This window comes from Populus trichocarpa, chromosome 6, assembly GCF_000002775.5.
Source record: "Populus trichocarpa isolate Nisqually-1 chromosome 6, P.trichocarpa_v4.1, whole genome shotgun sequence".
Classification (NCBI taxonomy): domain Eukaryota; kingdom Viridiplantae; phylum Streptophyta; class Magnoliopsida; order Malpighiales; family Salicaceae; genus Populus; species Populus trichocarpa.
The window spans coordinates 7,056,742-7,072,411 of NC_037290.2; the positions used below are offsets into that span (position 1 = coordinate 7,056,742).

A 15,670-nucleotide genomic window follows, 5' to 3' on the forward strand; every position below is an offset into this window, starting at 1 on the left:
GATCTAGCATTGAAGATAAATCTAAACTTTCTGAAACAATTTTTCCTCAATCTTTTTTATATGAGAGTATATCTATTAAATTCTTCTTTGGTAATATTAGCATACTTCCATGAAGAAATTTCAAAATCCGTTACATCCTAAGCAAACAAAGTTCTTCATCCCACCCCAAACTTTTCCATTCTACTATCATTTACGAGTACATGATTTTGCAATGAATATCATATAATAGCTCAACATTTCACATGGATACAAAACAAAAAATAGCAACCCAAAGGTTATTGAAGCGGAATTATCCCTTAGATTGTTAATTTGAGGTTTTAAAAAAAGTTTGCAACTTGACCCAACAAGAACTTTACCTTAAAAAACTAAAGTTATATGTATTTTATCAACCTCACCCTACATCTATAACAAGACGTGAATGAGAAGTATAAATCACAAATAAGCATATCAATCCTTTAAAAAGTTTGTAAGTTCAATCAAGAACTTGGTATGAGAATTACTCAACCATACAAGAGAAAAAGACACAATATGTTGTGATCTTAGATAAAAATTCATCAATCCCAAAAATAATGTTAACAATTGGTTTATATAGTAGAAAGTTACCCTTAATTTGACTTAATAGACCCAAACTTGATAAATAGGTCATAACATATTAAAAACTCAAAATAACTAAAATAATAAAATAAAACATAACTTAGATAACTCTTAAATTATGCGGGCCCTATAATAAACTAAAAAATAAATAAATAATAGCCTAACTAATTAAAACAAGCCTAGAGTTGAATTTCATATTTTACTAGTAAAATTAAAGCTCAATTTCAAACAAATGGTTCTCTCTTGTCTTGATAAATTAAAAGGTCTACCATATATCAATGAAAAAGTATTGATGTTTACTTTTGGGAGAATTCCGCCAGTTTTTGGCGACTTTGACTTTCAACCCGATTCACCACCTCCAATGCAACTAGAACCGCATCAAAGTTCATTCTATAGCTATATTTATGGCCAAAAAAGTAGTAAAAGGTAAAAATTGAGAGATTTAAATCTTTTTATTTCAATTTTTATGTAATGTCTGAAAGCTCCTTCCCTATAAAACTTTCTTCAACATAAATCAAATTAATCAAAACTTGTTCTTTATTCTTTGATATTCTCTTGAAGTCAATCTTAGCTCATGTATCTTGAAGAAATTCATTAATTGAATTTTTGAATGTCTTTGCTCTAAATCTTGTTATTAGACCCAATAAAACTTCTAATGAACTTGTTTAATGTTGGAGTTAGAACTACGTCATATACACAAGTAAGAGAATGTAAGTTACGAGTGCATTATCCTTTACAAACTTTAATGATGAGATTTCCAACTTGCTGATGGTAGCTAACATCATATAAAAGTAACAAATGCTTTCAAAAAACTTGGTTGATATTGCTGGGAAAATAATAAATACCATTTAAATATCAATAGTGAAGGAGAAACAAATTGAAGGCGGAGTTGGCATGCAATTATTTTACTTGCTATCATTATCATTTCTTCCTGGGATAAATGTTAGTTTGTGTAATAGAGAGGTGAAATCACCATAAGTATTGGACAATCAAACACTAAAACTTGAAGAGTCTCAAATGACCATTACGAGAAAAACATCCAAATTCATTCATCTTTAAAATTAAAACCATTCATCACACAGATTTGCCACGTTTAATCTAAACACTGAACAATAAATTCCAATGGGGCCGAGTTAAGAAAATGATATCATACATGGGCAAATGTTATCTCAGCTATTGAAACCTTTTTCCTGGATCTAATTGATATGAGAATATATCCGTACTAGCATAATTCCATGAAGGCATTTCAAAATATGTCCTAAACAGACAAAGCCTGCTACCCTGCCCAAGCGGGTATTTCATGGGGATGCTAAACAGAAGATTGCAACTCAAACGGTATGTAAGCAAAAGTTTAAACTTAAAATGTAGTATACAACCTGCGCACATAAACAAGAAAGATGCAAAATATATTTTTCATTGATCAAAATGGAAGATTGATTAGCTTTTGCATTTGTAGATAGAAATACAGAAATGCAGCGCTTGAGATGCGAAGCTGAACTAAAAGAAAATAAAAATCACATCATAGATCAAGAATCTCACCCAACACTATCCAAAATATCATAGATCCACCCACCTTCTCACAAATCCTGCAAATCACAAACCCGTTAAAAAGAAAATCTCACCAAATCACATATAGTTTATAAGAATGACATGTCGGGCACATAGTTTATAAGTACATGAGCAAAGGATTAACACAAAAGATTGAAATAAAATTTCGTTCCTTTCTTGCTTCCATTTTCTTTTTTTCTTGGGTTGGCTAATCATTCTTTAAATATGAGACATAAGAAAGTTACAATATCAGCAAACTCCCATACCCGCCATTATACACAGGTTGACCTCTGACAATACCCCAATCCCAGTCACTCAAAGAATAACTGTACAAACAAATAATTTTACATGTTAAAACAGGTACGAAACCATGAAACAGTGCACAAAACTTGCCCTATGGTGACCATCGTTGATCCTCGCATTTGAGAAGTGCCATCCTTTGGGATCGTGAATGGTCTTGCCTGTTATTAAGGATATCTATGTAACTGCGGAGCCTATACCGATCCGAGTTCGTGAGAGAAAATGGAGGATTGAGAATAAGAGATGGTGCTTCCACTAGAAGGAAAACTAACAAACATCCTGCTCTTGAATATAGCAAAGCTGCATTTTCCATATTCCCCATGAGCTCGTCAACCTGCGCCATAACATGAACAAACAATACTTCTTTAGCATTTTCCAGTTACATGAAAGTAACATTCTATGTCAATAGCTTTATTTTGACAGTTACACAGATGCTTCTTTGAGTGGGGAAAATGAGTTTAAACATGAAAGGTAATATCAGACAACCTCAAATGCACACAAGTTGAGACTCGAATCCAAAGAACATTTGTTAGTGCTAAATGCTATACAGAGTCTACCATCTTGTAACTCTTCTCTCCATTCACTGCACACTCAATTTCCCCACTCACAAGACACATAGCATGGTTATGAAAGGCTCTATTCTTTCTGAACTAGTATCCACAATTCAAGAAATTCCACGTTGCAGTTTTTCAAGCCTATCTAAAGTACAGACATGTACTCCAGAATTTCTCTACACAGACCTATATTTTCTTCACATCAATATTAGAGTGTTTGTCAATTAGTGACAACTAGAAAGTGTGAAGAAAAAACTGGAAAGGAAGTGTGATGCCATTGGCACAACCTTCTTTTTTTTTTCCTATAATGAAATGTCCAAAATCCTTTAATTTTATATAAATTAACACGTTAATGCATTTGTGGAAGACATTTTTGACATTTCACTTTGAGATTCTGTGCCCATAGCCCAAAAAAGGAAAAAGATTTAAACCTGGAAGGAACAAATCATTGTCCAAATGCAATCAAATTAGAATAAAAACACTCACCCCTCCATGTCTTCCCAGAGAAAGGGCAGATTGAAATATCATCTCCATTGCATCAGGCATCTCCGTACTTCCTGAAATCATTATGAGTAATTGAGAACTCTGTTCCTGTCGGTTTTTTGGATCATGAGAAAGAAATCTGAAGTGCTGTCATTTGGTACCGATAAGGTACCATTTCAAGACAAGCACAGTTACAAGTGCCATTTATTGACTCAACAGTAAATTCATGTAAACTCGTTGTATGTTACATAAGTATTTGATACTTCTTCACCCTTTGCAACTAATATACAGGAACCAGGCTAGGACAATCAGGTGCCATTCACTTAACTTAGGGATCCCATATACTCATGCCAAGAAACAAAGGTACAAGGAAGACACTAGACAGGAAACTTGTCTAAATTTGCAGTGTACGGACAAAATATTAAACCCATACCAGTTTCGATAGCCTTGGCAAGTTCCTCTGCCCGCTCAACTTCCTGTAAAAATTCCGCCTCAATCTGAGTGGACATATTCTCTGGCCCAACATCAGGACAATCTTCTGTATCAGGGTTCCCATGCTTCTTGCTGCTGCTTCTCCTCAGTCTTGAGCTCTCTTGGCTTGGACTTCCTTCGATAGCTGAGGCAGCCTGAGTATGGCAGATGTGCAGTACTTGCTTCCAAATCGCAAGAATAACAAGTTGGATCGAAAATGCTTCTAGTTGCCTACCTGCCTTAATCTAAAAAGGACAGTGGCAATATTTTAATTTAAGAACACCAGAAGTATTAAGTTAGATTAATGAAACTTGTAGAAGAAAAAAACATCATATCAATTTATTGCATGACAAGTCAAAACTGTGAAACACCACACAGCACTGTGTGTCAACAACTGAAGTAGTCTTACATTTCAACCAGCATACTAACTAATGTTAAGGCTGAAATAGAAAAAAGTGTAGCATCCTTTTCCATCAAAAACCCATCAACTATGCCATTAACTTTCTAAAATAGCCCACACGTAAAGTTTCAAAAGAATAATAAAATGAGTAGTAGAAGTATTCTGCATATACAATTCTACTGTCTGCATGAGCTAATGAACCATGCATATACAACTCTATTGCCTTATCCAACAGAGGCAGCCTATCAAATAAACCATTTACAGTTCATTTCTCAGGTTAAACAGAAAGAATGGTTTTCAAATATCCCCAGGGAGTTTTAAAGTGAACAGTAGAAAAACTAGTTCAACAGAGAGTAGTGACTTAACCTTTTCCACCACTAGTTCCATTATGGCAGATGCACAATGCTGCAATGACTTAATCCTAGTCATGCAGTGAGTTGATGGCTGCTCCAAAGCATCTCCCATATCCAAAGATCCTTCAGAAGTCCCAGGAGCAGAGGCCGGAATTTCCAAGCTTCCAAAGCGGCAAGGATTATTGTTGGCAGTGTCAATTATGGGCACCGGGATACTTAGCCTAGTGTTTGTGTAGGTAAATGCTTGAGAGGGACCCTCTGACTTGTATGGTGCATTGCCTGGTTTGTAAGTACTTGCTGTGGAAGATGACACATTCAAAGGGGGTCCAGAAACAAGAACATAATCTTGATCTATCAAATCCAGTGAATCCACAACTGTAGTACAATTGTGAAAGAAAGCAAGTTAAAGACAGACATCCCTTGATATGATATAATTTAGGACTTCTAAATACATTACACTATGGAGTTCATGGTACCTCTTGATCGGATGTTCACTGATCTCTGGTCTATGGATTTTGGAGGTTCATTTAGATTTTCATCTGATGCTTTATTGATGCCAGGCCTAAAACTAGCATTTTCTAAGTTCTGTCTGGCACTACTATATCTGGAAGTAAGATCCACGTTATTAAAAACATTAGATGTTGCATCCCTCCCTCCAATTCTTGAATCAAGAGAAAATCCATATGTAGACTTCATTGGGGACATCCTCTTGGAAACAGAAGGGCTACCCTCAGGACAACTAGAATCATCATCCAGAAGGAAAGGCAGGCAATCCTCCTGAGAATTGTCATCAGCATTCCTTGCAGGATTGCTTCCAGAGAAAGGAAAGCCATCTACTGACCTTGAAGACCTGTCAGTGCATACCATATATCATTTAAGAATATGGACGAAACACATATTAAGATCATGCAGAAGAAAACATTTTCTCATTGTACCTCAGTAATTCGTCTTTTTTCCTTTGAGAAAGAAATGGGTGATTAAAGAACTCCTCAAAGGTTAGCCGTTCCACTGTATAATATGAAGAGAGAATTTTTATGAAGGGATAAGATGTTAAACAAATATTTGCAACACAGTTAATGGGGTGCCAATGGCTAATGCATCAATTGTTTTCTAACATGGTTGCTTGTGTGCGTTTGCATTTTTTATGGGTGAGGGGGAGAACAAATTTGTGTTACCAATCTGATTCAAGGGCAATACTATAGTAGTTCTATATGAAACCATTCAATGTAGTCAAGACCAAAGAAGAGAATTATAACTGTAAATTTGGATTTTGCATGCAGTTGTTCATTAATTGGACTGATGAAAATATTCTAACAAATAATTCAAATCGAACCATATATGCTAACCCAAAGTTTCAAAAAAAAAAAAATGATAGGCCCATCTATTAAACGTCCATAAGCCTTTCAACTGTATGCAGATGAAGACATGCATCAAACAATCAATCATGCAATTATAAGAAATTTGATAGTACTTGGCATGATTGGAAAATGCAAAATTGGCATTCATACACAATATATCTATGATCACGTGTGCCAATGTCTGTGTATACTTGGACTCTTTTTCTTCCCAACTTCATGATGATTCACTTTATAACAATATGAATTCAAATTTCAAGCAACAGCATGCTATACCTGGATTGCAACACAGCAATTTCCGGCATAAATCTTTGCAGCCAGCACTCAAATCCTTATTATCGAAAGGAAATTGCAATTCAGCTGATTTCACAATGTTCTGGAGCAACTGTGCACCACAAGATACAAAATATATATGTAAGGTAACAATAACCACATGGAAATCACTAATTTAACTAAGGTTTATTATCAAAGCCATGGAATCTAGAAGTTCTCAATACCTATCAATCTAAAAAATCATTTGGTTTTGCACGTAAACAAAGCTAATCAGACCTGTATTTGATTGTTTCCAGTGTATGGGGTTTTTCCTGTCACAAGCTGAAATAAAATGGCACCAACACTCCAGAGATCTGCCTGTGTATTGAGATCAAAGTTAACAGGAGATACTTCATAAACATATCATCAAGACTTCTCATAACAGTGAATGTCACCTTTGCATCATACTTCTGAAGTTGCATTATCTCTGGAGCCATGTAGAGGGGTGAGCCACACAAGGTTTCTGCAAGGCCTCGAGGTTGTAGAGATCTGACAACATAGAACTACAATCTTTGAAATTCGGAATAGATGTTGATGTAAATTGCTGGGGGAAAAAAAAGGATATTGGGCAGTTTTTCTTAAAAGGGAAAAAAAATTGATCGTTAATAGAGATCAAGATAGAACTGAAAATTCAGAGAAAATACAATTTAACATTTTTTTTTTAAGAAAATAGCCAGCTTTAATCATTAATATCTTCAACATTCCATAAATAAAGTCAAGATAAATAAAGTGTATTATCACAAGTTTGTTTGTTAAACACCTCTACAACTTGGCATCCATTACAATCAGTTCAAGCTAATATTTTCTAATGACAAACTCAGGTTATGCTATCTACATGAATTTCCTACATTGACCACTACCCTAGCTGAACTGAACCTGATGCATGTGTACATGTGTGTGTGTCGTGTCGAAGTTCTTGTTTAGACGGAAGTTAACACGAGTGGTTTTAATTAGCTAGGTCTGAGTTTGCAAGACACACAGGGGAAGGGAGGGATGCAGCAGAGGACAATAAACCAATTCTCTTTATAGAAAACAATCACATTAAAGGTTCATTTGGACCAAGTTAACAGTAATGAACGGAAATGGAAGGAAGATTATGATCATTAGGTACCTGGCAAATCCAAAGTCTGCAATTTTCAGAACCGCATTATTGTCACTCGTGGAGAGAAGGAGATTCTGTCACAAAAATTGGGGCATCACATATAAAATCTATTTTAAAGGACAAGATTAGGAGACTTGAAACAAGACCTTCTAACATCAGTAAGCCACTACTCCTACATGTATGTGCCAGTATACTTCTCTTACAAATCTCCCAGTTTATTTATTGCCATAGAGCTACAACCTCATGAACACACACTCGGCTAAACTGTACTACTGCCTTGCATAAAAGTTCTGATTTTGCCTAACATTATTATAGCAAAACAAAACAAAGAATTAACCAAACCTGCGGCTTAAGATCCCGATGAATCAAATTATTGTCCCGGAGAATTTGCAAACCAGCAGCTGTTAAACACAATACTATCAGACTTGGCAAGCCACCGCAAATGCAATGAAGTTAGAGAGAGAGAGAGAGAGAGAGAGAGAGAGAGCATAAAATATACTTGATACCTAATTGTTGCATGAAGTGCTTAGCAATTGCTTCTGGAACTTTCCCATGGCGTTGGATATACATAGACAGATCACCACCCTCGCAATACTCCAATACTATAAGTATTCTCCCCGGAACCTAATTAATTATATTTAATATTAACAGCACCTCAATAATTCACACTAAAAAAGAATGACACTCTTTTAGCAGCATAATCAAACCTCAAAACTCGAAGCAGAGAAATTTCAATTTAAAGTAACTACAAAGGCTAAAATAAGATTAAAACAAAAGCAAAAAAAAGGCAAAGGCGAACCTTAATAATATCGTGCAAGCGAATGATATTAGGATGATTGATCCTCTTCAAAATAAAAATTTCAGACATGAGACTTTCTTGTAATTTCTTATTAAGTCGATTCGTAACGATCTCTTTTATCGCTACTTCGGTTCCATGGACTCGATGTCTAGCGTGCCAAACCACCGAGAAAGAGCCCGACCCTATTTGTCTACCCACCAAGTAGTCTCCAACAACCCTGCCGCTCCTCCCTGAAGCCTGAGCCATAATTCCTTCTTTTTTTTAAGAACCCTATAGCTAGGATCCAAACCTGATTTTGGCTCCAGGAAATCAAGTTCAAGCTTCGCTTGCTTGCTGGAGAGTGTTTTATTTTAGTAAATAATAATAATAATAATAATAATAATAATGAAAGCATGTTTAATGATTTGAAAGGATCCGTCGAGTTAGAGGGTCATGTTTGGCGTTACTTTACAACAGATTTAAAAAAGAAAATTAATTTTATATTTTTAAATCAATATAATATCAAAAATAAATAAATTTAATCTTTACGTGACCAAAATAAACTACGAGAGAGAAACGGATGCTTTAATGAAAGGTTTTTGTTACTATTTTCATTTTTGAAAATTTGACTATAAACTTTTTTATCCTTTTGGTGTCAAACGAAGAATTTTCGGCGCCGAAAGTAAGTGATAGGGCCGTGAATAACCGAGCTGGGTTGAGTGGGCTCAGTTGGTGTTGATAATAATGAACCTTAAGTATGAAATTTAAACTCGGTCGTTTCAGTTTAGGCTAATTTCAAATTCGGCTCCTTTAATTTTTTCGGTTCAACAGTAACAGCATAGTTTTCAGATCCGGTCCGGTCCAAGGTCCGGATTCATTATTTTGACCGGGTCGCCCGGGTCAATTTTTTTAAAAAATCAAAACGACATCGTTTTAGTAAAAAAAAAAAAAGTCAACGGGTTGCAACCAGATTTTTGACCGGGTCTTGCCGGGTCACACTGGATTTTTCCTTTCTTTATTTTTTCTTCAACCAGACTCAATTCTAGCCCCAGGTAGACCCGTCAAGTCGGGACAGGTTCCGGGTCAACCCACCAAGTCGGGCCAAGTTTTAAAACTACAAGTAATAGTATTATTAGATCAATTTAAACATCAATGGAAACTATCTTAAGGACAAATTTCTCCATAATGTTTAAACCTTCACCAGGTCAATCCTTTAGGTTTCATTATTTAAAGGGTATTTATGAGAAACCATAATGTTTAAACCTTCACCAGGACAATCCTTTAGGTTTCATTATTTAAAGGGTATTTATGTGCGATCATAATTATTTTTTAAAATATTTTTTATTTAAAAATATATTAAAATAATATTTTATTATTGTTTAAAAATTAATTTTAATATCAGAACTGAAAACTATCTAAAAATATAAATAAATCAAATTTTCATAAAATATTATTTTGAATACAATTCCAAACAACACGAGCCTATTGCTAAGTTTAAGTTTCAATCATTTATTATATTATATAAAAAATAATTAGAATAGAAAAACAGGATATAATGAAATACATGAAAAATAAATATGAAACTTGGTTCCCTCCCTCGTTCCAAGACGTGTTTCAATTATTAAATAAATAATTGTTAAATAATGCCAGCTAAGAAACCATTTAAATTTATATTTTATTGAGTCCCAGTTCCTTGATCCCTACTCTCCTCTAATAATGAAATAAAAAATATAATATTTAAGGGAAAAATTCATGAAACCACTCCAAGAAGAGCTACAGAACAAATATATTATTAAACAATTAAGATAACATATTAATCAACTCCAGTTATTTTATTTTAGTTGTTTCAATGATCTCAATGAGCAACATGGAAAAGCAACAAAGGTTTTTATTTGTTTCAGAGATGGTTTGTCTTAGCGTTCTAAATATATTTTTTAAAAAAATTGTTTCTATTTTTTTATTTTAAATTATTTTTTATCTTTTTAATTCGTTTTGATGTGATGATATCAAAAATAATTTTAAAAAATATTATTTTAATATAATTTCAAATAAAAATAATTATTATTATATTTCCAAACACCTTTAGCTAAAAGCCTATTTTGGAGTGTTGTTGTGATTGCTTTTTAAAGTGTTTTTTGTGCTGAAATGCATTAAAATGATGTTTTTTTATTTTTAAAATCAGCGCATTAAAACAATTCAAAAAATATAAAAAAATATATTTTAAAAAAAAACTGTAATACAACCGCGTTTCCAAAAGCTAGAGTTTTCGCACTCTAGTTCCAGGAAGCATGGATACTTCATATTCGATTGTCCTCTGTTCCTAACGAACGCACAATGCTGGCCCAACCATATGATGGCTCCAGTTCGCGAACCCTGGACCAACCCTTTTAGGAGTAAGAGAAATCCAATCCATCAATGTACACAGCCCGCACTCCACATCGCCACTTCCTTTTTAATAGTATATATCCTTTTATAATCTTAACCATCCTTTTAATCAACGGATTAATTAAGAAATCACACACGTACTGTTAGCATGTGATAAACAAAAAACAAATCTTTTATGCATAGGAACTCCTATTATAATTAGCATACAAGATTAGTCATTAATATGTGTTTTGTGATGAATGGGAGTTTATATTGGGAGTTGATTTTAAGAATATTGAATTTCTTTTTTATCTTAAAATTATTTTTTAATATTTCTAGTAGAAAGAGACACGGGTCAATCATGTATAACATTATAGGGACTAAATCAAATCAAGAAAGAAAGTAAAGGGACTCGACAAGAAAATTAAAAAGAGTGGTGGATGGGTAGATTAATCGTTTTCTGAATCCATACACAGCAGATAAAGGCTCCGTGCAGCCTTTAAAGTAAATACCGATCCCCGTGCCTTCTCCAACTGTCCTGGGTCTTGACCAGTCTGAAAGTACATTAAAAAAATATATTATAAATGACTCCAGGCACATTCAGTGAATAAAAACAAAATTCAATTTATACCTGTCAATTTGTCTCCTTGGAGATTATAAACGTATCACGAGACAAGAAGCATAGATCCAAGCAAGAAAATAAACAGTGGAGATTCATTCTTCATGCATATCTAAAATAGTTGTTTCCGCATTAGAGCCTCGGTGAAGAGATATTTTTGAAAAAAATTATTATTATTTTTTTTTAAATGTTATCTGGTCAAAGTTGCAGCAGCAGAGCAAAGAGCTAAGGGAACAGATGGTCAAAGTTTCCCCGAGAGAATCTCCGGAATTCTTCGATAGACAGAAGAGAGACTCACACTCCCACCGCACGAAGGAAGAGGACAAGGTAGAGACAGTAAAACCCATTTTCTTGCCCACTAATCAAGGCGACATGTTCATCAATATTCTCTCTCCCTGCATCATCATTTTCTGTTAATTCTTTATGATTAGTGATTGATCATTGCATAAAGTAGTCTCCTGGTCTACCATCGCACGTATGCAACGGTTGGTTGGTTGGTTGGTATTAAAATAACAGTTATTTTTTAAAATAATTTTTATTTAAAAATATATTAAAATAATATTTTTTATGAAAAAATTATTTTTAACACTAATAATTTAAAAACATAAATAAATTAATTTTAAATAAATAAATAAATAAATAAAAATTAATTTTCTTAAATATTTTTACAATATAAAAATATATATAATTTAAAGATTCAGTAGAATTGTGAATCTGCATTTAAATATTGATTAATGAGACGTGTCCATGAAATAAATTTAATTAAATTTTTTTTCCATAATCTCTCAAAACATATCATAATTTTCATCTCTATCCTCTTTTTCATATTTAAATCATTAGTTTTACAGCAATTATTCACATTTGAATTTGAAAAATACATAAAAATAGAGAAATATAATAGATAGTAAATAGAGAATCTTGGCCGGACAGAATCCAACAACAAAACCGAGCAGTACTACCATCAAATGAAAACTTTTACTACAAGAAAACTCGTAAATACATAAACTGTACAATTTCATTTTAATTAACAGTGTTTGTCTAATACTAGATAGTTCTTCCGCCCTGCTCCCGGGTTATGTGATTTTTTTTTATCTGTCTTTCAAGTCCGTAATATTTAAATAGATCATTGCAATCTATATATTCTATATAAATAAACTGTATTCACATGATATATTTATTAAAATAAAAATTATTTGTTTTTAACAACCAAAATTAACCTATGAGATAAAACAAAAAAAAAAGTATAAAATAAAAAGAACGATCAGGGTTAAGTATTTGTGTGGAATAAGAAGATTGCCCTTTTGTTTTATTATATAATTAGCATCAACAATATTTTTTATTTGTAAATTAACATGTATTTTAATTTATTTTATTCAGTTTAAACACCGTATTCTTGTTTCTCAATGAAAACAATCATGAGATCAAGAAATGCATAATATAATATTGACATTGTTTTCCTTGTGCATCAGAACACCCTTACAGGAATAGTGCTTCTGTAGAAAAAGGATCTGTCACAGAGAGAGAGAGAGAGAGGGAGGGAGGGAGGGAGGCGTCAACATTACTTTTTTACTGTCTTCTTTTCTAGTCACTGGTATTACCTTCGCCTTGAAGCATGATGACGTGTTGGATCCATGGGAAAGCAACGAAAGGATCCTTAAAACACAATCGTTCTTGCTTTTTATCAAGAAAGAAAGAAAAGCTCTTGCTTTCCACGCCATGTGCTGGGATGATCCCTCCTCGTCCATGCTCGTTGTCATCCAACTAAATCATGTAACAAGGATTTTAAGTAAGATTAGTGGAGAACAATCACAACGGATAAGATACTGTAATTAATAATCCAAGAGAAAAAAGAAGAAGAAGAAGAGATATCTTGGTTGATAATTAAAGCCGGCTCTGCGGTTAAACCTACGTTTGACTAAATTTTAATTTTTTTTTTTTGCTAAAATTGAGTGTGGTTTGTATTTTTTGGATCGTTTTAATGTGCTAATGTTAAAAATAATTTTTAAAAAATAAAAAAACATCATTGGCATATATTTCGGCACGAAAAGCTATTTGAAAAGTACCACTACCACACTGTCAAACACGTTGTTAATTACACACCCTCCCTCCCTGTATTATCATTTAAGATTTTAATATTTAAATAAATGAAAAAATACTTCGTGAAAGATCTTAAAATTAATCGAGAGGGAGAGAGAGCTCAATCATTGTATCCTTGGAAAAAGAAAAATTAGCAATCCTTGAAGTGGCGGGGCGGTGCCACCGCCTTGTTCTCTCTTTTCCCTCTGGTTTTTGCTCTCACGTGTGTACGTGGCGGTGATAAGATCGATTGAAATTGTTGAGTGTAAGAGAGAGATTTCTAGCTAGATTCCATCACTCTCCATGTGCCTGCCTTTCTACGTACCATCACTACACGACAGTCCTCAACAGCTCTGAACAAATCGATTAAGCAAACCATCACTCGTCTGCGTGGAGCCAGCTGTCTGCTTGTGACAAATGCATGAGATGGAGGATCTCCAAATATAAAATGGAATCACAAACGATATATGCATAAAGCAAGACAAACAACTCAAAGTAATCTTCAACTGACGAATAACGGTGCCCATATTGTAATTTATTTTTTTCGATTATGAAGGTATATTCGTGAATCCAATATTTAAATGTGCAACAATACTAAATAATAATACTTTTTATTTTAAAAAAATTATTATTAATATTCATTTATCAAAATACAGTCAGTCACGTTCCAAAACATAACTTAAAGAAGAAGGTAAATAAACTACTTCCAGGTTTTTCATGCTTTAAAAAAATTAAAATTTTTATTTTTTTTATTTAAATTAATTTTTATATGTTATCGTTTGTTTTAAAATGTTATATCAAAAACAAATTTTAAAAACTAAAAAAAAACATACTTATAAAACAACCGCCGTAAGAAACCAAACACCCACTCCCACCTGGACTCCACCCACTTGTCATTCGGCAATTACCACCTTCACTCACGGCTTCAATTATCATCCCAAGGGGAACGCAAAAGATTTTGGTACCTCTGCTTAATGAATTTTCATGGAAAGAAAGTTGCGTCACGATGGCGATTGGGCATACAACTTTTCTTTTTTTTACTGTGTTAAAAAAAAAAAACAACTCAGAAATTCATGGGTCCACCAGGTACCACGGTCTGCCATGGTTGGATTAGCCATTGGACCCACCAATTACGTGGATATATATGCCAGTGATCTCATGAACCACAGTTCTGTGAAGGGAAAAATCTAATGGAAATCGACGTGGCTGATTGTTTTATGAAAGTTGGTTTTTAAAAATTTTATCCATTATTTATTTTTAATTTCATTCATTATAATTTGTTTTTATATTAATTTTATTTCTCTTATTAAAAATTTTCTTATCTTATTTTTTAATTAATTTTTTTATCTATAAGATTTAGTCCTCGATAATATGATTATTATTTTTTTATTTGAAATAATTTATAAAATTATATTTTTAAATTTTATCATCTTTTAATTTTTTTACCTGTTAGATTTAATCCTCGTTCTTTTTAATAATTATTTGTTTTATTTGAAATAATTTTTTAAATTAGATTTTTTAAATTTTATTTTATTTCAACTTTTTTATCTATCAGATTTAATCCGTGTTCTTTAATAAATTAGAAAAAAATACTAATAAGTTTGTTTCAGCTTATTTTCTAAGGCATGGTCAAATATTAAAAATTATTTTTCAACTTATTTTTTATAATACGGATGAATATATATAAAAAAATTATTTTTCAATAATTCACTTTTTATAAAACTTGCTTTCTAAAAAGAAACTAATTTTAGCAAATAAATAGAAATTAATGTGAATGCTTCCTTTTTTATTCACCACTATTATGTGAAATAAACCATTGGCTTATTGGATTGGATTCTAGCCTAAACCAATAAATTAAAAAAAATATTTTTTATTGAATTAATATTATTTAAAGTATTTTTTAAAATTAAATGCTAGATGGACTCGGTCAATATTTAATCTGCTATTTAAATCTTGAACTGGATTGATTCTTAGATTGGATCTCATAATTATGCTATTCATATTTTATAATGATAGTTTATTAATGGCGCCGCAAGAAAAACTGCATGATTAATTAGATATATGTCGCCATTACAAATTTTGAACCAGAACCACTAAACTGTAACGTGACTACAAAATCGGACCACACTAGTGATATTAAGTTTAATTTATAATGTTATAATTAAAACTATAGATTAATTTTACTCAATTTTACCATGAGAAATAAATTTTACTCTAAATAAAATATTAAAAAAATTGTGTGTGAATGTACATAATGCTGACCACGTGAAAGCATATATATTATTATAAATATAAAAATTAACTAATTTTAGTTGAGGATGCACTGTAACTCCCCTTGTAAACTATTGTGGAGGGCTATAA

At 32.6% G+C, this 15,670-nt stretch overlaps 1 protein-coding gene across 1 annotated transcript; it reads right to left on the reverse strand.

Annotated features, from left to right (window-relative positions):
• Positions 1 to 2,295: 2,295 nt before the first annotated feature.
• On the reverse strand, positions 2,296 to 8,658 carry LOC7454967 (serine/threonine-protein kinase ATG1c). Its single transcript, XM_006381163.3, has 13 exons — positions 8,272 to 8,658; positions 7,979 to 8,096; positions 7,815 to 7,873; positions 7,482 to 7,546; positions 6,766 to 6,859; positions 6,608 to 6,688; positions 6,335 to 6,443; positions 5,639 to 5,711; positions 5,180 to 5,553; positions 4,717 to 5,078; positions 3,913 to 4,195; positions 3,483 to 3,553; positions 2,296 to 2,776 (listed from the first exon to the last, which is right to left on the reverse strand). Exons 1-13 carry the CDS (start codon positions 8,515 to 8,517, stop codon positions 2,537 to 2,539), a joined length of 2,175 nt encoding a protein of 724 aa, XP_006381225.1. The 5' UTR covers positions 8,518 to 8,658; the 3' UTR covers positions 2,296 to 2,536.
• Between the last annotated feature and the right edge of the window lie 7,012 nt (positions 8,659 to 15,670).

Excerpts from the sequence above, each read along its gene's own strand:
- LOC7454967 (XM_006381163.3), bottom strand. The coding sequence starts at position 8,517 with ATGGCTCAGGCTTCAGGGAGGAGCGGCAGGGTTGTTGGAGACTACTTG. Across the intron at positions 8,097-8,271 it reads GCTTGCACGATATTATTAAG|GTTCCGGGGAGAATACTTAT; the intron begins GTTCGCCTTTGC and ends ATAATTAATTAG. Across the intron at positions 3,554-3,912 it reads TGCCAAGGCTATCGAAACTG|GAAGTACGGAGATGCCTGAT; the intron begins GTATGGGTTTAA and ends TAATGATTTCAG.